Here is a 23,106-nt window from a genome sequence, read left to right on the forward strand (position 1 = left end):
AGGAGGAGGAGGAGGGGGGTGAGCGGCGGGGCAGAGCTCGGCGGATGCGGCAGTGGAGTGGGAGTACGTCTGGAGATGAAAGGCAGATGTTTGGGCGTGTGGACGCCGTCTCCTGTCCCACAGTATGCTGCTCACGGTTTAGCAGGTACACGAGGCAGTCCTAAGGACACACCAGCAAGAAAGTAAAATGCATTCCTTTGTAACATTTTTCAGCCACACCGATACTCCATACTGTATTCCATTATGTGACTACTGACTACACCTATCTGATATATACAGATATTGTTACACATTGTTACAGTGTAAAAATACAAATCTGTATAAATGTGCACTGTATTATCCAAACTTTCTTATGTATCTGAGCATTGATTTTAACATTTTAAACTATACAGTCTTCATCAAACTATGAACATGTTACCTATTTCTTAAATGTAGGAAACTGACAATAAAGAACATTATGGATTTCCACATCATTAACCTCATCATTAAAACTGTATCACCACCAGTTACCCCCTAGAGGCAAGGTGTTTACCACAAAAACCATAGGTGTTTGTCTATGTTGCCAAGGTTACTTCCATCACTTAAATGTTGGTGTAGTAGCGATTTTAAATTATTTTTGAAGTTGTCTTTTTGTGTTAATGATGCCAAAGTCAGTTGCCCTGAGAACCCAAGAACACACTTCCACCAGTCTATGTAGAGAAGGTAAGTAACTTAGATTAATTTAGGAAATTAGGAAATACATTGACTGGAAAAATTGAGTAAAATTTCCACACATTTTTGTAAATTGCTTTTATACATTTTTTTTTTCACAAAATCCCTCCCTCCTGCTCCCTCCAACTGGGCAAAAGGCCTTCACTCACCTGTCGGTTGTAGCCTTGAAGGAGGAGTAGATGGGGCGATTGGTAGAGGGAGTGCTTAACTCCACCCCCGTCCCGCTCCTTGCGCACATCAACATCACGTGTGGAACGCCCCCTTGCTGGCCCCGCCCCCGGAAGAGTAGAGTAGCAGCGCTTGGGCTCCTCCCCGGCCGTGCCCACCAGGTTCAGGCTGGTCTCGCTCAGGCTACGGCAGAAGGGTGGGCGGGGCCGCGGGGTCGCTGCCCCCTTAGCCCGGTTCCGCTGAACCTTCCGCGCCTGAGCATTTATATCTAATACATACAGACAACAGACAGTTAAGCCACTGAACTTCCAGATATGAATAAGGGCCTATTTTCCAGACATGTTTTAAACCTGAGCATGGACTAAACTACGGAGTCAATGGTCAACCATTATTACAAAGTCTTTTAAGTCTAGGCTTAGGCTTAATATCGGTCTGGAAAAAGGTTTTAATGGTGTATTAACCGAGGCCCTTCCTACAAAGCAGTGCAGAATTCAACCTGACCAGCACATTCACTCACCACTAAGTTATGGCATGGAACAGTTACTGATTCAAGATCTGGATGATGCAGACAAAATGCAGGAATGCATCTAATAAACAGGGCCATTCTCAACAACTGCATATTCAAACACAAACAGCAACAGCCTTGAGTTAAGACAAGACTGTAGTTTACAGATGATGGCGACACAACAAAAAGGCAACTAAACAATAATAATAAAACAAATAAAAAAAAGAACTCTGTACCATGAGGGAATGAATCCAAGGCAACCTGGAATTATTTCAACTGAAACCTCTAAAAGATAAATGACAAACATTACAGTAATTACAGCCATGATTAAAAAAAATTAATCTCACAATGATGACCTTCATCATGCTCTCTAAACAGCAGATGGCCAGGGCTTTGACTTATGAAGGACCTCTAACATGATGAAAGGCTGTTGGCAGACTGCAGTGGCATGCAACTTGCGAGTTGCTGCATTTTTGGTTAAAACCCCATAAACGTTTACAAGGCAGGAGTGCTCACTTATTAAGGCACTGGTCCATCGCATTTCAGCCTATCATGACGTGGTCTTTTGAGCAAGATAATGCATGGAAGCCGTGAACCTCGAACAATCAAGAGTGCTTCCTTGAGTTTTCTCCCAGGGTTTTGGGTCAAATGGACTGGCATGACAGGGATACAGCATCGCAAAACCATTGCAAAGGGAGGCTGTCAGGGCTTTGCATAAATGCTCAAGCATGCAAAAGTACAATGTCTCTACCAATCCTATGCAATATAATGTGGGCTGTGTACAAGGTGAACAATGACATCGGAGATGCTGTGGAATGTGTAGTGGTAAACAACATAGCATATATTCCAAGATAATATAATATGGCTCTCAGAAAACAATGAAACAAACAAACAAAAGCAGAAAAAACATATAGAAAATATGGGTTCATTGCCTTGCTCCCATAGCATTTCTACAACAGCATCACTGAGTGGTCCCAGGAAAACTCATTCCTGGACTAACTACGAAAATTTCATAATGCTGAATGTTCAGATTTCAGAACTCAGAAATCAACTAAGAATGTTGAATGGTTCACTAGAAATGAAAAAACATAAAAACAAATAGAAAAACATAAAAAATAAAATGCAACAAAGTGCCGGGAACAAAAACATTGTACTCAGTAAAAGGTTTTCTTGTGACAACATATGGTGGAGGATTTCGTGATATATGAAGAGCAGTATAGAGCTGTGTAACGTGGTTGCAGACGGTTATGGCGCTGTAAGAGGCTTAATACAGAATATGATAGCAGCATTTCTCAGCCTTTATTTACCTGGGTTGGGAGACCTGGACGCTAGAACAGGACAAATGTTGGCATATATATTATATATCTCTGTACTGGAGTATATTACATACATTGATATTTACTTTAATTTTATATACAACAAAAAAATAAATCATATAAGAGGATTACTGTTAAATACCTCAATAGGGATGCAGATATATTGGGTAACATGAATCAAATGTTTACATGCAGCAATGGTATATTGGGTGGTTGGGGGCAAAAATATAAATGGAAACTGAGTATACTAGGGCTGCACTATTACTCACAGTTATATTAATCACTGTTGCAATTAATGTGCCATAAAAGGCCCAATTATGGACTAGTGCTCCTGCTATGGCAGTGCTCTTTATTATACACAGGAGCACTGAGCTGAGGAACACCATGGTGTGCACTGTCAGACTGAGAGAGAGAGTGTTCTGGCTATTCTCTCCCCCGGCTGCTCCAGGAGACAGTCAGGCTGTTCCTGAATCCTCAGTGCCATTGTGACTGGAGTTGTCACTATGGTCATGTGCCTTAATGTGTGATCTCCATTGTAGTTCATTAGCACAATGACAGTGTCAGCAATAAATCAATGAATAAATAAATATACAAACACCCTCATCACATTGCATTTTTGACAGTGAATGTGCAGCCCCAGAGTATACAAGGTAAAGACGGATTATGTAGTGGGATTTCAGGAAGAGAGGTGCTGGGTGGGGCTGGTGGTTGACACCATACCTGAATACAGTCCCCACCTTTAACAGTAGGAGTGCTGGGCAGTACCATTCGCCAGCACCGGGGGGAGCTCCGGTGGCTTCTACCATGCCCCCCTCTACTCAGGGTAGTTAACACAGGGGAGTGTGTGTGAGACCCTGGGAGCAGGGGCACATCACCACACAACAGAGGAAAACGCATTGATAAGACAGTAAAAAAAAACACAGAGAGACTTCATATACACACGCATACAATCTGATATTATGGACCGCAAACACTATCTAGTAGTGCTACTGCTTTTTTTCAGTGTTAATACGAATAACAGGATTAAATAACACTAGTACAATGAGTGAGTAATTATCAAGTACTGCAAAACAGTTTGGTTTTTGTTAATTTCATAATTTTATTGCTTCCTTCCTTTCTTTTTTAGATGATTTGTTTCTAAGCTGCCACCCACACAGCACTGCTGAGGTCAAATTGCTCGGACGAGAAAACACACTGCTTGACTCTCTCCCTGAGCAGGACTACATCCCTTTCACTTAGAGCAGAGGGAGCATCCTACCCTCCAGCCCGATGAGAGAACAGTCAGTGCTGGGAATTCAGTGGTAAAGAGCCACCAAATCTTCTGATTTGAAAAAGGTGATGTGGGCGATTGTGAAACAAATTAAAGTACAATAGTGAAACATTAAATAAATACATAATTAAAGCCAAACATTTTACAGCCAATCAATCCAAAAAAAAAAAAAAAGAAAACCCCCCCACACACATTACATTTTTTTTTTTAATCAGTCTACTAAACTCAGGATCCAGAATATAATGCAATGTGTATATTTTTCTTTATAAGCAGACAATAAAAAAACAGACTATTTAATTGTTTAGCTTTCAAACAGTGAACAGATTTTAAGTTTTGTTTTTTTGTTTTTTAATGAATGAACACTCACTATTGGTTAGCAGTGTTATTACTTCATATTGTCTTACTGAAAATTCAAGTCATGCATAATTGATTACATTCTTGAGTGGGTGGTATCAGTGTGTGCTTAATATATCAACACAAGTCATATCAACCACCACCTGGCATCTGTCATGCAGTAAGTATTTGTGTGTGTGTGTGTGTGTGTGTGTGTGTGTGTGTGTGTGTGTTTGTGTGTGTGTGCATATGTACAAATGTGTATCTGAATGTAGGTGTGTGTATGGTGGGTGGGTGTGTGAGTGCATGTGGGACTGAGTAACAAATGTAATTTTCACATCTATACTCACTTGTTCAAATTGGTATAAGCAAACGAATTTTCAGCTTTATGTCAGAAATGATGACAAATCACTCACTGATAGAGTGGCAGTTCTCCACCATGTGAACATGGGGGATTAGGCTGAGGCCAAAGAGGCTGTGTTAGAGAGGCCTGTTCATTTATACCTTCCTACCTTATTGTTCTCCAATTAAGCCATATTAATCAATATATTGTGAGCACTATGTCAATGTTCTATATCATTCAACATTTTATTTTATTTGTTTATTTATACATGCCTACATGTCTGTTAGAATCAAGGCCTACTGAATATTGAAATGAAATTCTGACAACAAACAGATGTGATATATTTGCATCAAGCTCAAAGCATTCATTAAATCTATTTTATGTTTTCTCTTTTCATTCATAAATAGGTTGTGGAGAATGTGTCATGTTTTTAAATCAACTAAACAAAACAAACAGGCAACCAAAGACATTGTGGGCTAAAAAAAATGTACAAATGGACATCTAATCAAGGGGCATTCCACTGTGTGCAATACATCAAAACAAACTTGCCAGATAGTATGTGTGTATCTACAGCTTGTCCTATATCAAAGCAGCTCCTCATAGCAAATTCATATTTTTTATGACCTTTAGGTGGTGCTATTGTTCTTAGGTCCAAAGATGTCCAAAAACAGCTGCCACCATATGAAGCTATCCACTGATAGATAGATAGATAGATAGATAGATAGATAGATAGATATATAGATAGATAGATAGATAGATAGATAGATAGGCCTCAGTTGCAAAATATTCCCATTCCTAAAGTAAAATGACATCGTACATCTGAACATTTTTCAAAATTAACCTTTTTTTGTAACTTTCTTGTACATTTGTGTAAAAAAAAATGAAAAAAAAAAGTCAAGAAGTTTGGGAAGAGTCAGCTGTGCTATGTTAGGGGAATGTATTTATTTATTTATTTATTTATTTAGCACAGCTAAGTGACAGATAAGCAAAAAATATATATTAAACCAAGAAGTCCAGCTTGTGTACTTAAATGACAGATATTTTTTTTTTCCAGTAGCTCGTTAGCAGGGTTAAGTCACACAAACCCAGACTAGCTTTCCCCCTTCTGCTTACACTGTGTACTTCTAGAGTGTCAGTTCACAACAGAGCTCCAGACAATCCACACACACACACACACACACACACACACACACACACACACACACACACACACACACACACACACACACACACACACACACACCAAGCCTTTGCATGTAAAAGAGGAAATGCAGATCAACCTGAGGATAAGTTATCCAGACCAACGTTACTCCTGGTATTGATTTACCCTCCACTTTGTATTTGGCTCAACTGCCATCTTGTTAAATTTGTAATTTAGCACAACAGCAAACAAAGAGAGGGAAACAAGGTGAAATAGATGATTTCTTGCTTATTGATAGTCTGCAGTGTAATAACTTGGATCTTGAGAGTTACAGAATAATTCATTTTCTACCATATTTCAGTGTCAACATAAGGAATGATTCTGTAGCTGTTCCAAATATTGTAATAACAGTGCAAGAAGAAAGAGTCAAAGTTGATTCTCCATAGCACCAGGAGGCCAAAGCAGAATGAACATTGTTACTCATTAAGCAATTAGTTATTCATTAAATTGTGTATATGATGCATTTTGAAAACAACACACCTTGTATTTTTGTAATGTAACATTTATATTATTTAGCCACAAACATTGATAAAGCCTTAAATGTTCTAAGAGTCTGAGCAAAGAATAATAAGATTGCAAGGGAGCTGAGAATGTGTTGCCAATTGCTGCTCAACTGTAAACAAAGCCGTTGGCATTCTCAGTCCCTTTAGCAAATGCTGATGTGGACAGTACAGGGCAAGAGGATAGAAGGATGGAGCGGGACACAGAGCGGCTAACGGCAAGGATATAGCTTCTCCGCCTTCAGTCTTAGACTCTATCATATCTGAATAAAAAAGCTGCTACATTGTTACAATAAAGTATTGCACTTTTTTATATACCCTTGCGTTAATTAAATTTTGCGTTCTCTAAATTCATATAGAGACTACGACTTGTGCTCATAACTGTACCATACATTATATAATATGTAATGAAATTTGTGTGAGTATTGTCACGGAACGCTCGCCTCGCCTGAGTCACATAGTTTGGCCCGCCACGTGCAGTGGGACGGCTGTTTTGTTTGTAACCACACCTGCACACACCTGCACCTTGTTCGTCTAAATGTATATAAACCCGTGTCAAAGTGTGTAGGGTGTTGGTTATTGTAGGCGTAATGTAGAATGTTTCGTGTTAATGTAAAACATTGTATCTGTCTAAAGTTAACCGTTTCATTTTCCTTGTGTGTGAATCTTGTGAGTGCTGTTAGTGTTCTATGTTAATAAATGTACATCCCAGTCAGTGGAGTCTGTGCGTCCTGCCCCTCGCCCTGCGGCACTCAGGCCACCGCACGTTACAAGTATAAGGTGTTTACATTATTTAATATTGTTTATTAAATGATTCTTATATAACTGGTCTGCTTAAACAGCAGCATTTTGTTTGACGAGCAAACCTCAATGCTAAGATTTAATTCTGCATTAATATTAACACACTTCATAACCGAAGCTTAGAAACTTATACTGCTCTGGCCACAGTGTTGAAGGAAATATTTTACACAGTAAAATTACTGACTGCTAAGAACAGTTTCTACATCCTAGAGAGTGGTTTGTGTAGTCAATAAACTACATTTTCATTGTGACCTCTTGGAGATCCAGGCCATGACCGTGTCAGGGTTGGAATTAAAATTGGAACTGAAAAGAGAAATGTTCTACCCAAAGAAACAATAGGAAAATTAGGCAAGTGACACTAATTTGCTTTTGTCTTAGAAAGTAAGTTATATCTTTATAACAGTCCTGCAGCAATAATTCTCATTTGTGTTTGTTGCATTTAAGTGTACATATGTGTTACCTGCAGTCACTGTGTCTTTCTCTTTGGCTGCCAGTTCTTCCACCTCTGCTCTCCGCCTCAACTCAAATCGCCGTGCAAAACCTTCCTTCGGCTTCCACAGATCTTGCAGTAGGAGGGGCTTCTCATTGTTACCTAATGCTCGCAAGCATTCAGTCTGCCATCGCCGATCCAACCCCTCAAATCGCCCGATTACATCGCACAGGACATAACTGCTGGCAGAAGCCTTGTTTAGCGAATAGCGCTCCAGTGCCTCCTTAATAAGCTCCTGTGCACTGGAATAAGGTGTAGCCAAAACACTCTTGTAGTTAGCACCTGCACAAATTTCATCTCCGAAGATCTTCAACACTCCTGGTGCAGAAGTCTGAGTAGAGAGCTCAGCGGGATCATCCTGCATCTGGTCCGGGAGGTCTGTGATGGAGCGGCGGTCACGGTAGCTCAGCGTCCGGTACAGGACCTGGGTGAAGGTGCGACTCTGTCGCTTCAGACGGCTCTTGGAGGGCAGGGACATGCTGGCAGCAGAGGAACCGTAGAACATGGTGCCAGGATGCTCTGGTCAACAGAACTAGAACTGAGAGGATCATGCAAGTCAACAAGAGCACAGAAAAGTTTGGGAGCGTGATTACCAATCCCAGTCTTAGGAATTCAATGCTCTTACTTTTATGCTTTTACTTTTATATCTGTGGTTTTGATCAATCTTACCCACATTACACAAGTTTGCTAATTAGCTGTGCAGTTGGTGTATTATGCTATGGAAGACAAAAATGTGCAGTGCATGAAGTCCACAACATTTCCAGAAATGGACCTGGGAAATGTTCTTCTAGGCCATATTAGCAGTGTTTAGTACACTAAGAAACATAGCCCAATCTCAACAAAAGGCTAAAGAAAGTTGAATTTTGTATGCATATTAACCATCATGGGAAGTAATGGGACATGAACCCGGAAAGGCTTATATGAATATGCTAAACTTGTAAGTAATTAACACCCTAACCTAGGTCAGGCAATTTTTCAAGAACATACATGTTATATATGCTGATTGTGAGACAGACTAAGAACAAAACATTATAATGCAAATTCTTCCACTCAGTCAGAAATGTTTGTATCATAGGTAGGCTGATCTCTTATGATAAGAACAGTGGCCATGTAAACTGCAATATTAGCTTCTTTTGTTGATTTGCTGATATATCATAGTTTTTCAGTCATCATGATCAGTTTATGATATTTACCTTGGTAAAGGGACTCTCTCTCTCTCTCTCGCTCACACACACGCACGCACGCACGCACACACACACACACACACACACACACACACACACACACACACACACACACACACATACACACATAATGGGAGACAGGATGGGCCTAGCTGAAGTTTGTAAAAAGTAAATAGGGATGTTGCCAAGCATCAAATGGAAAATCTACTGATGGAAACTGTTATATGTGAACAACAGTGCTGAACAAAGATTGTATAGAAGTCGACATGCTGTTATCTCTGTATACAGGAACTGTTTGCTTTTACAAACATTCCTTTCAATGGCTGGCCTAAAATGAAATCATGGGTATGTCATTAGGTAGCTCACAAAAACATTAAGTGTGCGATATGATAACAAACACACACACACACACACACACACACACACACACACACACACACGGTTCCAGTTACTACACCCATTGTAGCTAGTAGTTAAATCCTTACCCTTTCTTCTGCTTCACCATCCAAAGCATTTTACTATACAGAAGTTCAGTGCAGTTCAATGGCCTTACAACCCATCTTAAGGTCAGGATGCTATGGCTCCTGGCATCTGCTACAAAGTGGTGGGTAAATCCAGGGAACAGAGTTGTAGAAATAATACAATTAGACTGGCTGATCAAACTGGCTGTGACTCATCTTCTCGTGTATTGCATGTTGAGTTGCAGTTACTACCCTTAGGAAAGTGTTTAGGGTGCCAAATTGTAGAAGGAATACATATATAAGTATAGGATCCCATATAAACGCAAACAGGACATATTATACATTCATGATACTGCAGTTATAAAAGAAGCAGGCCCTACGCGTGGAACAGAGCGAGCGAGCGAGCGAGAGAGCGAGAGAGAGAGAGAGAGAGAGAGAGAGAGAGAGAGAGAGAGAGAGACAGAAAGAGAGGGAAACTGCATCAGCTAAAATCTCCACTACTCGGCAGTCTGACAGAAACTGTGACTATCTGCCCGTGCGTTGAAAGACTATCATTCGCTCGCTCAGCCTTTTCAAACATGGCACGTATTTGCACGTTCTGTATATTTCACGCGCTTCATTATATTTTTGATATCTATAGGCCCGATTATTTCAAACCCCGAAGAGTTTGGGTTCCTCTTGGCATGCCATGTGTTTATAAGCAGGAGCGTCAAATCCCTAGTGCCTATCTGAATGTGGAGTAGCATTAAAGAATACAGTTCTACCTTTGAATGCCGATTGACAAATATAATTCCGACAGACAAATATAATTTAGTCTGTTACAATTTATAGCGAGTGTATAAATAAGTCCAAATATGATCGGTTCAGCAGCGTCATTACCAAGGTCAACATTTTCATCTAGGAAATTGAGTCCCCTTGCAATGAAGGCGGAATCATTTTAGGACATTTCATTTTAAAGAATTGTCGCCCCGTTCGCTTGAGTCCAGTTAGTTGGGCTATTGCGGGTCTCCACTAGCAACGCCGCGAGGCAACAAAGGCACCTGCTCACGAGCCCTAATCCGCTTCTGCGTCTTAATTGGTCTTAGACAGCCAGACTCTGAACACTGATCCCTCACAAGCCGTTCGCTTGAGTCTCATTGCCGACATTTCTCAAAACACTTAAAACATTTTCAAACTAATTCAGTGGGCCGGCGAAGTAAAGGGGAGTTCCGCCCAGCGGCTGCTATGGAATGCGACAATGTCTACCTGTATAATAACATTAAGGTAACAACGTAATACAAAAGTTCGTCATGATTACTGTATGTCACTAGTCCGTTTCAAAACGCAATCCTTTCGCCTCAAACAACCAAACCAGCAATACATATCGATCCGACATGGTGATACTCACGTTGATCGCAGGAAGAAGGCTCATTCTGCGGCGCTCTGTCAGTTATATGCTCGTTCTAACGCGGTGTACATCCATCCAGCATCGAAATTTGTCGCATATGTCAGTTCAAAGCAGTGTTGGCTCATTTCTCCTTTTCACTAGCACCCCATTCATCCCGCTTCGCTGTTTTATCGTTTTACCTCTCGTCTTTATTTGCCCGTTTCCATAGGCTACGCTCTGCCGTCTGCAAGCTTTTCTGTCTGCATTCACTGCGCCGACCGCGTCCGGAGAAAGACGAAGTGGGAACTTGGAAGACTCGCGCTAAAAAAAAAAGTCTCAAATAGGCCCGCTAATCAGGCTCCAATGGATGGAATATACCCCTGCATCAAGAGGGAGGGAGAACGTGTGTTGCAGTGAATAGGTAAAACAAGTGCAGGCTGTGGGGTAGGTTTTATTAGCTACTGTCAGTTTATGCTTAATATATTTTATAGTAAATAAATAATAAACACAACAGTTAATAAACAAGGTAGTCTCACAGTTGTTATTTCTTGAATTCATTTTTGACTTTGGTGGTTGAGTTTATTTTCTATTGTGCAATGCTCTTTAGAACCTCTTTCTAGGAACATCAGGTCTAGAAATAGAAGGCCTCTGACTTCATGATCTGAGAATCATGTTGGTTGCTGTTTAAATTGTATCGGTTCTGTGTAGAGACAAGTCTCCTTCTCAGAGCAATGTTTTTGCTCCAATGATCTTTGTTTTTTATTATTTAGGATGGGACTGAGAACTAAATTACCTATGTTATTTTTGTACTAGTCTTTAAATTGACAACTATTAAGCATTTAATAGCATTTAACTATTAAGGGACTTGGTGCTGTGCTCCAAAGGATTCAGAATCACATTAATCACACTAGAATTATTAAGATTTTGTGCCTTGTGGTGTATGTCTTCAGCATGCAGAGATGCTGGCTTGAGATGAACAGGACATTCCAAAATTGTTAATAAACACCAAAATGATGACAAAAGGGCAAGTTATCTCCTTGATAAAAAGCATTGTTAAATGAGAAGACATATAAAATACACATGTACAGACACATTGTAAATCAGTGGCAATACAAACATTGCAGCAATGTCACAATCACAAAAGTCACATTTGAAAATTTTACACATTTAATTACTCTTTTATAATGCATGGTTTGGAAGGGCGGCAAGCTCCACAAAGCTTTCAACATTTCAAAAACTGTTCTGAAAGAAGGCAAATCTGGAAAAGGCACAAATGTTATCTATAATGACTTTTCAGTAGGTTTTGACATTTCAACTTAAACCAGATTTGTGTTAATGCCAAAAACATGGACTAACAACAAGATCAAATGTAGCTTGAATCATCCTTCTAATTACATCATAAACTAGTATTGAAGTAAATATCAGTAACCAGGTTTAATGGCAATAAGGCAACCCATTTTAATTCTCAGTTATGGATTAATCCACAATAAAGTTTATGATTAATTTTATGTGATATATTAATTTGAATTAATCTATATTTGCAGTTGGTCCAAGTTTGCCAACTCAATGCTAGCGGCAGTGGGAGCTGTAGTTTAGAAAATTGTTGACAGACTTTGCCTGAAGGAAGTGTCCTCTTGCAATGCACTAACAAGGGGAAGATAGTGTTTTCAAATGGACACATTAACACCAAAATAAAATTTATGAAAGAGAAAAAAAGAATCACAATATCTAAAATTACAGCACTCTAAGAATCTAAATGTATCAGACTTTGTAGTGAAATGTGACACTTTATGCTTGTCAAAATATCTGTCTACTTATGTCATAATGATTATAAAACAATTCTTAAAAAACATTCCAGATCTTCATTAGGGTCCTTGGGTTCTTATACACAGTACACAATGCATCCTGTGCTGTTCATCATAATTAAAAACCTTTATCACACGTGACAGTCTTGTGATGTAGAAAACTTGATTTGCCTTTTGGGTTTGCCAGAGCCTGAGTTTCCATGGTACCATATGCAAACTGTGGCAAAAAGCATAAGAGGATATATGGAAGTGAACACTTAAGCATAGGACTTACACATTGTAAAAAATCTGAAATTTCACAGTACCTGAAATTTAAATAACTGATTCATTCCTAAATAAAACTTAGTATTTACATACCAAATCCCAGGAGGAAATAATCACAGCTATAAAAAGTAACAATACCTATTATATTTGAAGGTTTTCTTTATATTAATTATAACACATGAAAATAATTCACCATTTTATGTAACATGTTTCTAGAAGGAGTATTTTCCTTTCCATTCCAGCAGGTTCAGTATAAAGTAAAAGCCCATCAGCTTGCATGCTTTTATAATAATCTATCAGCCCCTGCTGGCCAACCCAGAGAAACTTTTAGGCTCTGGAAAAACCCTTAGTCTCTGTCATAATATATTTATTTTTCAAGTGCTGAACAAAACCTTTGATGCTATTAACCCTAATGGTGATCAAACTCAAACTTTAAATCATCTGAGATACAGTGAAATCTTAACTGGCCCTCATAACTGGCCATAGTTAAGGATAATTCTTCCAAAATGACCCACAAGACTGAGATACACCTTTGTTTAATCTCCGGCATCTTAATAACTGTCATGAAGCATTTCAGTTCATATCTGTGGCACTGCCTGAGAAGCACTTATTACTAGATGCAATTTCTGTTTTTCATTATGATTTGTTTCACCTCTGACCTTTCTATGACCTCTATCATGGTTTTCTCTTTTGTTTCTTGAAAACTGTTTGAGACCTCTTTGGGACTTAATCCAACAGAAGACATTTCTTTACATTTTTTTCACCATATTCTCATAATATGCATAACAACTGATGTTATATTTTAGTTTCAATTGGAATTTGATTATAGCAAATTAGCCTTTATATGAAAAAAAAAAAAATCCTTGAATTTATCTTTTAGTAAACACAAATAATATTCTCTGAACTATACATCATATTCATAATCATATACAATAAACCTGCCATGGTCGATAGCAAAATCATCATTGTACTTAGACATAATAATCATAATAATCAAATATTAAAACATAGCCCAAAACACATATCAGCTATTTACAAAGTAATAAATTAACATAAAAATATGAATTGACCCATATTATGTACAAAATTTATCCACTCTCTATGCAAGTGATTCTATCCAAAACAATACTGTGTGGTCACTACTGATACTTTGAACAATGAACACTAAATATTGCACACCAGTATTATTATTATTACTATTATTATTATTATTATTATTAATAAATAATAATAATAATAATAATAATAATAATAATAATAATAATAATAATAATAATAATAATAATATACACTTAGAAATTACTAAAGGCATAATAAAAATTTTAATAAAACCATTAGTTATATGTAATTTACCTATTAGGAATTTTAGTTTTGTGTACAATAATGGCTGAGTCTGTTTGCACCACAGGGGAATGTTAGAGAAATGAAAATGATACAAGCCAATGGGATTCCCCTGAGACCAGCCAATGGGAGTCCCCTGAGAGCAGAACTTTGGCTACTTTAACCAACCAAAAGCATGAACTTATTCCTGATAGTCTGGCCATTCATTATTAATGGTCAACAATGGCCCTGAGAAACATCATGTTATAGCATTCTTGGATCACGTATCAGGAACATCTTGGTAAAATGGAGAAATAAAAAAGTTTGGGCCAATTGTATGGGCCTCTGTTACAAAGCAGGGATTGTGATAAAGACAAATTATCTGTGGGTCAACATTTCTGGTAAAACAGGAAGCAGCAGAATTGGACCAGATGCTCAACCTTTCAGGGCAAGGTTTTGAAGTGACAGCAGCTGCCTTTAGTCTTGAGCCTTTGTCACTGAAGCACTTGTGGCATTTCACACTAAAATGAACACTGAAATATATTAATGTAAGTGGGTGTATGATATGATATAGATATAATGGCACAGGCCATTTAATGTTCACAAATGGCAAACAGCACTGAGTAAACAGTAATACAAGATAAATCCTTCTCTCTTCCTCAGCAGTAGAGAGAGGGCCCCTGTCGGCAGTGTCAGACAGAAAAGAGAAATAGAAGAAGAGAAATACTTTCTTTGTCCTAAAACTGAGGTGATGGTTCAAGTATCCTTATACCTCTAAGATCCGGAGTTTTACCTTGTATTTTAAGAAGCATTTCTAAATAGCAAAGATGTTTCTTTCTTTGAATGGCCAAATTATGCTTTACATTCATGTGTGTGTCTTTAGTGAAATCTAACTGCAGCTATGTTGCCTGCCAACAAAATGCAACCCGATATTTTTGAATGAACCATTTTCCCATCCTTACTCAAATAGATTTTCTCTGAGATTACAGTGTTTGTACTTGAACATTTCAGTAATATATTTCACCACACTGCAAGGTAATTGAATATATAGATGTGTGTATAGATGCGTGTGTGTGTATGTGTGTGCACATGTTTGTCACCGAGCTGTGCTGGTTTGTTGATTGACAGGTGTGTACAAGTACTTCCAGATGGCGTAGTAATGGATGCCTGCTCCCATGGCAACAAACAGGTGCCATATAGCATGAGCGAAGGGAACTACTCCATCACTTTTAAAGAATACCATCCCCAACACGTAACACCCACCTCCAACCAACAGCTCATACAGACCTGCCCTATCCGTCTGGGAGAACAAGAGATGGGAAGAAAGAAAGCGAAAGAGAGAGTGAGAGAAGGGGAGAGCACAGGATGAGTTCCTATTTCTCAGAGGAACCATTTATCATCTGTTACAGTAATGTGATGGGACGCCTCTTACCATGGAGAGGACCACTAAGGCAGGAAACACTCCCATTGCTGTGTAGCAGACCAGCTCAATCACTTTATACCTGCAACAAATGCCAGAAAGCATCAGAAACACTAATGTTTCTTGACTTTAACTTTGTTGGGTAGCTAGCAACCAAACAAGAGTGAACAATCAGTTATGAAACTATATCTAACATCTATATAATATCTAAGATATTCTTCTAATTTCATAGTGGAACTGCAAACCATGGACCAGAATGCAAGACAAGGATTAAGACTTGGATTAAATGCGGAGTGACAATGGTGAATTAACCTTTTATATAATCTTAGGCTATATTTGGGTCTGGGAACATGGCCAAATATGTTCTATTTTATATGCTACTGTTTTTATAAGAGTTATTGCAGGACTGCCTTTCCAAAAAATTACATAATTGAAACAGTAACGTGTCAAAAAAACAACAGCTCAGGGTGTCAAAACATTATACATGTCGTTCTTACCTAACTGTAAATATTATATTTCCCTGGGAAAAAGTTGACCTCCATCTGTCACTGTATAATTTGCACTCTGCTTTCATATATTTTTGCCTTTTTCATTCTCAAAAACATATAAACAAATGAATGGTCATGGAAGGTAAACAGTAATTTTAATATTATTGACACCAATGTATCGTGACATTTGGTCAAAAAAACACAGTAATAGAAAAAAGCCTTCTACAATTCTGCTCTGGTACTACTTCACAAACATGTACTAAACACACATTTATACACACACACACACACACACACACACACACACACACACACACACCTCTCATGAAAGAAGAAGACATATGTTGTTCCTCCAGAGGCCATCACCCAGACAACCCAACGCATGTGAGCAGCCCACGGGCCAAGCTCTCGTAAAGTTAGCCTGACAAACACACACACACACACACACACACACACACACACACACACACAGAGAGCAATGATTCCCACACTAAGCCAAAAAAAATTCAATGGCTATATTTCATAGTGGTCTGTCTGGACATATAAAGATTAACAATCACCCTAATTGCTGAACAAAATAACAAAAGCCAGTGTCTATCACAACACTATTTCTCACGGTCCTATTGGGCAATCCAAAATGTGCTCACCAGGGGGTGTAGGATGCAGCAATGAAGAAATATATTACTATCCTGTCACACATGTGGAAACAATGCTCGACTGATCTAGTAGGAAAAACAGATCAAGTAAGAGTCCATGAAGTACAAAAGAAGAACAACAATATCCAAAATGCATACAGTTTTTGCCAAGTTCTATTCCCTTTGCCACAAATGTGAAAACAGGCCTAAACAATTTCTGTCAAATAAAGTATAAATTCTAACCCAACAAGATCTGGCGATTTAATATCTATAAGGTATGAGTACACCATCACTGCCACTGAAACTTACATTTAAACCAAATATTAACCTAGTTAGATTTACAGATAAAGCTTTCTATCCTGTATCTGTAAAAAACATAACACATGCTCAGCATCATTACCAGGCTAAACAGGATGATGCAGACATAGGACCTTCATCAGCTTTGCAAGTGAAGTGCTTCTGAAGCTAGTTTAAAGAATTTAAGAGACCACTCCAAAATGTAATGACAGCCAGTTCATTCCATTCAAATATTTCATTTTATTTATTTTATTTTCATTTATAGTAAAACCAGAGAAAAGTATAATTTCTCTGAATTTATTTTAAAACTGTATATAGTTTTAGCCACGTTTGTTTTGAAATTCTAGACTTTTATGGAAGAAATAACTGGAGCATATGCTCAATATTTTTCCTGTTTTCTCTGTTTTCTAGTAGTTTCTAGGAAGTGGCTGAGATGAATGCCTGAGAAAAAATGAGTGCCTGAGAAAAATGTTTTTGGATTAAACAGTGTTTTTGAAAGAATGTTTCTGAATGAGGGTGTGTATACCGTAGATGACTCTTCTTCCAAGTGATGATGTGGAATGCTGTGGATATGGTAAACAGGCTCGATAACCCCGCGCCATACAGCCATGCAGATGTCTCCTCCCATTGGTCATTGGAGAGGAAGTACAGCAACACTCCACCCATGATACTGGGAATGATCCAGAGCTATGAAAAACAAAATTACAAAATGTCTGCATGTGATGTATAAAAATAAGCCCAAACACCAGCATATAATAATGTCACTCTCCAAACAGCAAGAGTTAAAAAAAAAAAAACAGATATGGAATTTTAAAACAGTACAAGGTTAAACTTAGTCAAGACCAGGCCAAATACACATATCTAATTAAGAGAAGGTGCACATGCTCACCGCGTGTGTAGCACAGTTAGCTGCATGTTCATATTCCGTTGGCTGATACCTCTTATTAGCGGGTGCTCGATTGTTCATATATCTGCAAATTGGAGAACATAAAAGTATTGGTAAAGGGAACTTACTGTAGTGAGGGGTCACCAACAAATTCTCTCAAATCAGGACACAGGAACAAAATACTTATTTTAACCTGACCCAAACACTGCTGAAACCTAATGTGTAAAATATTCCAGAAGCAGCTTATTTACATCATTCTGATAAGTCATTCCTACAGTGAGCACTTAACAAGCATAAGTGCTGTTTCTTCTCAGTTGCAAATAAACGAGTTGCTGCTGGTTATGTGGCCATTCAACAACAGTAGAATGAGCAGAGTGCCTGTTTGATCTGGTAGTGGAGAACAGCATTTGCTCACCTCTTAGAGCCTTCATTTTGCATCAGCTATTAGCCATGCACTTAACTCATTTTATCAGAAAATGTTTCTCCCATTGGAGTACTCCCTTCCAAATAATCATATGAAATGCTTGAAGAACTACAAATGGGGACCAGTAATTTGTGACTATATGTCAAGGAAGCAGCCACGTCATTTCAATAATAATTTAGTCCTGTAACCTTTCATAATTAAGATGATTCTGCTGAACACTGCCATGCCTTTCAGTTGCTTGGCAACAGCTGGTAACCACAGAGAACCATGAAAGATGATTCTACCTTCCTTCACACACGTTTCTGTGGGGGAGTGATGCCACTGTTGCCACAGAAACCAATGGATCTACAGAGCCTGAGGCAAAGAGTTTCCCAGAAAACCTTAGTGAAAATGATTTCCGCTCACTCCTTCATTCCACTCATCCCTCTTTCTCAAGGGGAGTCCCCTGGCAAGACCACACCCTCGTTCACAAGGGAGTTACCAGGTTCCCACATTAATAATTAATCAACACATTCAAAACTGAGCATCCTGCTGAATGTCTTTGCAAGGTTCAGATGTTTTTTTTTTTAAGATATACTCCTTCCTGCCTCACATTGGTATCCTGAACATCTCACTTTGCTTTGATCAAATGTTTGTTACAATGTTTTCTGCTTCTTGGCATGGAAGAGGACAGGGAGATGACTCATGTTTTCTCTTCCCTTATGCAAAATACACCAACTGCTTCCTGCAAATTTATACACTGTGAAATAATAAATTATCATACAGGAAATAAATAAATAAAATCATCATCAAATAGATTCACCTGCAGCTCATGTAAAGAGACAAAATTTGATTTCATAGTCAACAAATCTTGTGCATTCACTCATTAGTTCATCCCACATTGGTCTTAACCCTCAGTATGACCAATGAGTAATAATGTGCCTTTAACCACCAAAGGAATTAAAATGTGTACTTTTTGACATACAATCTTGGGTAAATCTTTTTTTTTTTTTATTACTAAAGATGTTCTTATGTGTAAGAAGACCACACATAAAAAGAAAGCTTATAACGGGTGAAAGCAGCACTTAAATAAAGGGGGACAGATAGAACCGTTGTAACGCAGTGCACTATTGAGCCAATGTAGGTCAGACGGGCCCAATGTAGCCTCTCCCTTCGGAAGACCCAGCTCATCCACTACTGGGATCTACTGTCTCCTATTGCCAAAAAAAAAAAAAGACTGATTACTGCTGTGGGCCTCAGAAAACTGGAAGAAGATCAGGTTCCAGCTGGTACATTTGCTGCTGGTATATTTTACTTCAATGTCAAGAGGAAAAGACTCTAAGGTTATTTAGAGAAACCACAGATACTGTAGTCAAAGCAATAATCAAAATATGTTATGTCCAGATGTTATGAATATAGTTGTAATGTCTAAATATACTGGTAAATTACATGTACTATAAGAGGCATTATCAGAATGTGTTGCTGTAGTCTGTTAGGTACTGTATATCCCATATTATTTTGACCCATGCAGAATCAGAGAAAGCATTTCCATAATACACTGATATACCTTTAAATGAGATAGCTCACAGATTGCTATCTGCTCACATGGTTTCTCGCCCGGAGAGTTCACCATCAACTTAAACCATCATATTTAACATGGAAAAGGGAATTACCTTCTGCCACTACAAACAAGTGCAAAGAAAGCATGCAATTCATTCAAATGTCTCTTTGTCAGCCTATTTAGAGTAACTGCATTCAGTTAGAGTACCACAAAAACTGAAGACAATTGTTGTATACGAAAATCCACATCATTTGTAAAAAATGACACCCAGAGAGCTCATCTTCGCACTATTCTCCCATCCTAGACATGTTCTAGTTACTATTCTTAGTGACCCAATACAGCAGCCTAAATACTCTTGACCTAGCAAACAAAATCCCGCCATACCCAGCGAAAAGATATTATAACTTGCCTCTTCCAAGTAATTGAGCGCGTACGCGCCTCACAGCGGCGCTCCAGGTACTTCCTCCCCCTCAAAAAGCCGCTGTCGCCAGCCCCCCGTGATGCTTCTCACAAAGTCAATCGCAAAACGTTTGACGGACTGTTCGTTTCCGCCTAAAACCTCGAAAGCACTCGTGTAGCATCTGTAACGCTGGCAAGTGACCACGCTCTGTGTAATAAAGTCCATATGCGGTAAGCTCTCTGTGGTCGGCCAAATCATAGAATATGGATATAAATATTGCCCACTGAGACGAGAGGTAAAAGGAATTATGCATAGCGTTTTGCACAATCTTGAAATACTAAATTACTTCTGAATATTAAAACCAGATAAGGTTCATCATGGAAATAAAATTTGCTTCGTTTTCTTTGTTCTCCCGACAAAACAACGCCTAAGCACATACAGATGTTATTCAGGGGAACACGCGTGGGGATGGATCCATGTTTTTCACATCACAAAGCTGTTAAAATAAGCATGCGGAATGAACAGATATGTCGTTCACAATCAGGATGTAGAATGCAATACTGCCCGATTATTTTTGTACTTTACCGTTTCCAGAGGTGGGGTATACAGCCTACTTACCTTACAAGATTCATTTAAATAGTGCGAGTGCAACTGTTGCACGGAGATTTTAAAAACAGCCGGGCAGAGTAGTCCAGATATACTGTTGCGCAAAAATCGATCCCACCTCGCCCGCTCGTGTAAACATTTATCTGCGTAAACTGATGGTCGCTGTATATCACAGGGATGCTGCACAAAACGCGGGGCGATTCATCTCAGGACGAGCTACGATCCGGAAGTCTTGGAGGACGTAACGCTCTCAAAGGAAAACGGGCTTCCTATAGCCAGCTACAGAAGCTGTCAGACGCAGAAAGCGATCACGCTAGTCAAATCACTTCATTTGTGACCACTGAAGTGTCAGTTCACTACCAAGAAATGTAAAAGGTGCGGAAAGTGGTGTTCTTTGAAGTTGAACGGTTACAAGACTTGCATCATTGCCTGAGCGGTCCTACAGTATTATTTCAAATGCAAGTTCCACCCTGCAGGACTACAAGGTAAACAGATTTGGGAGCGAATTTAGATAGGATACCGGCCTGAATCAAAGTATCATGGTCACAAACGGCACTCAAAATATCGAGAACCAATTCAAAGCTCCCAGACAAAGGGCTTTAATCAAACCAAGCCACTAAGGTGCATATATAGCAACGTACCTAGATCCATCTGTAAATCAGAGACCACACTGAAACTACAAATGCAAACCAAGCCATTGACCCCAACATGTTGAGAAACCAACTTTATTTAGAAACAGGGCATTTTAACCTTCATACAACTTGTTGAATATTTTTCAATATTATCAATGTAAAAATGCTACTTGTTGAACCCATGCCATGGTCTTGGGCACAACCTTCATAAGCCATGGCAATGCGTGTGCATGTCAAGTTAGCCAACACCCACGTCCCTTACTCCAGTAATTTCCCACCTGCAGGAGGACAGTGTTAGCAGGATGTTAGCTGAAAACTTGCAGTAGGTACATAAAAATTCAGATGAGTAAAATAGGAAGTGCATAATCACTGCAAGTGAATTCTACTGATTCAGGAATACCAGTGACTAATGAGGTACACCGGTTCAATTAGAGTACCAAAACCAGCTTACCTTCATCATGATGCACAAACCACCAGGATTTTTCAATAAACCTGTGAAAACCCATACAATTATAAAGATACAAAAGGTTCCTACAAAACAGCATATCTTCATATTGAGAATGATGAACATTTGAGCCAAGTCTGCTTAGAAAGGGCTGGGTAGTCAACAATTCTGCATGTTACTTCAATGAAAAAAATACCAGCTGTTGCAATGCATCAGGGAGAGAGTTTATCATCAGATCCTTTTGTAAGGACCAGACAAACACATGCTCATCATAGCATTCCACAGCCAAGTACAGAATACCTCAGCACCAAAAAAGGCAAGGGGCTAAAAAGTGCAGAATGAATCAAGATGTCTGCTTTTGGCCCTACACACAGCTATGACAAGTGTTGACTCCTTTAAAAATTAAACATATATTTAAAACTTGCAGCAAACTGACTCACCTCCTGCATCATATGCTCTTGTCCATAGCATTCCAGAAAGCAGGGACCTGGTTAGAGGAAGAGAAAGCCACAAAAGCATTAAACATAAAAGCTCTTTGCCTAAGCAAGTCACTGAAAATGCAGGATCATGAACCTCAGACTATAATTCATAATCAAGCACTGCTAGGCAGTGCTCATACGAGGTGTCAGAAAAAAATAGAAAGGTCATCAGTGGTTCAGGAGCACTCTACAGTAAGAATGCTAGATTATGAATGCACCGAAGCAGGCAAGCTTACCTTAACACAGTTGTCTTTGGGAACGTCCTAATGGACAGGCATCATCTAACGTAGTCAGTCAGCCACGCGGCATAGCATTCGGTCATCCATAGCCACGTGGTCCCGCAAGCCTACATATAAGGGGGGGAAAAAGGTTTGTTAACAAGGCATTTTCCTGCCACCTAGCAAGATATACGAGGCACTTAAATTCTAATTACACAAATAACGTTCAGTACAAGTGCTTGAAATATTTTCCACGCGCCATAGCTAACCGCTAGTAAACCGTTCAGCCCGCTACCACAGCTAACTAGCGCTAGGCTTGTATGCCACAGAGAATAAACCCGGCCTAATTAAACACACAAACTGTTTCTTACATGGACATGGACATGTCCAGATGTTGAGCAAGAAGGCGCCGAGATAACATATCACCCAAACCGAACACGGCTGGTAACTACAAGCCAAAAGACCCAGCAGCCAGGCGCGTTGCCCTTTATAGTTCTTCTTCTTTGTGGCGTCCGCTAAAAGTGTAAGTACGTACTCGTTATCGCCACCTTCTGGAAAAGAATTTAGAGACGTTTGCTATTTGCGTGAATTTAAGATT

The 23,106-nt window shown here is 39.0% G+C and overlaps 2 protein-coding genes, 1 long non-coding RNA gene and 1 other non-coding gene across 11 annotated transcripts in view; all 4 read right to left on the reverse strand.

The window, feature by feature from the left end:
• The window catches only part of radil (Ras association and DIL domains), a 25,910-nt gene extending 14,973 nt beyond the window's left edge, over positions 1 to 10,937 (reverse strand). For 2 of the 4 annotated variants that reach the window (XM_035534995.1, XM_035534992.1), the window contains exons 1-5: positions 10,671 to 10,937; positions 9,308 to 9,416; positions 7,609 to 8,176; positions 861 to 1,147; positions 1 to 160 (exon numbers count right to left, since the gene is read on the reverse strand). The exon at positions 1 to 160 is cut by the window's left edge and continues 545 nt beyond it. In XM_035534995.1, coding sequence (XP_035390888.1) covers positions 1 to 160; positions 861 to 1,147; positions 7,609 to 8,143 — 982 coding nt within the window. In that variant the 5' untranslated portion in view covers positions 8,144 to 8,176; positions 9,308 to 9,416; positions 10,671 to 10,937. The remainder of the gene's footprint in view (positions 161 to 860; positions 1,148 to 7,608; positions 8,177 to 9,307; positions 9,417 to 10,670) is intronic. The other 2 variants (XM_035534993.1, XM_035534994.1) reach the window with 2 other exon arrangements.
• A 754-nt stretch (positions 10,938 to 11,691) lies between these two features.
• LOC113588365 (monocyte to macrophage differentiation factor 2-like) lies at positions 11,692 to 20,943 on the reverse strand. 5 transcript variants are annotated; one of them, XM_027027513.2, is made up of 8 exons: positions 20,747 to 20,943; positions 17,768 to 17,849; positions 17,405 to 17,565; positions 16,594 to 16,668; positions 16,266 to 16,367; positions 15,471 to 15,540; positions 15,326 to 15,338; positions 11,692 to 12,671 (listed from the first exon to the last, which is right to left on the reverse strand). In XM_027027513.2, the coding sequence occupies exons 1-8, from the start codon at positions 20,758 to 20,760 to the stop codon at positions 12,586 to 12,588; spliced, it is 603 nt and encodes a 200-aa protein (XP_026883314.1). In that variant the 5' UTR covers positions 20,761 to 20,943; the 3' UTR covers positions 11,692 to 12,585. The 5 variants fall into 5 exon arrangements, with proteins under 5 accessions (XP_026883314.1, XP_026883312.1, XP_026883313.1 ...); XM_027027511.2 differs by having other exon boundaries at positions 15,302 to 15,338; XM_027027512.2 differs by lacking the exon at positions 15,326 to 15,338.
• Positions 20,944 to 21,443: 500 nt separating this feature from the next.
• On the reverse strand, positions 21,444 to 22,982 carry LOC113588366. The gene is made up of 5 exons (XR_003411844.2): positions 22,880 to 22,982; positions 22,527 to 22,636; positions 22,252 to 22,298; positions 21,818 to 21,858; positions 21,444 to 21,644 (listed from the first exon to the last, which is right to left on the reverse strand). It is a non-coding gene; the product is annotated as an uncharacterized LOC113588366 (long non-coding RNA).
• Positions 22,381 to 22,467, reverse strand: LOC113588370. The gene has a single exon (XR_003411845.1). It is a non-coding gene; the product is annotated as a small nucleolar RNA SNORD60 (small nucleolar RNA).
• Positions 22,983 to 23,106: the final 124 nt, after the last annotated feature.

This window comes from Electrophorus electricus, chromosome 16 (genome assembly GCF_013358815.1).
Source record: "Electrophorus electricus isolate fEleEle1 chromosome 16, fEleEle1.pri, whole genome shotgun sequence".
NCBI lineage: Eukaryota > Metazoa > Chordata > Actinopteri > Gymnotiformes > Gymnotidae > Electrophorus > Electrophorus electricus.

Coding starts and splice junctions, on each gene's coding strand:
- LOC113588365 (XM_027027510.2), bottom strand. Junction 16,669..17,404: donor TGGAAGAAGAGTCATCTACG/GTATACACACCC, acceptor TTTTCCTACTAG/ATCAGTCGAGCATTGTTTCC. Junction 15,541..16,265: donor GTCTTCTTCTTTCATGAGAG/GTGTGTGTGTGT, acceptor CATTTGTTGCAG/GTATAAAGTGATTGAGCTGG.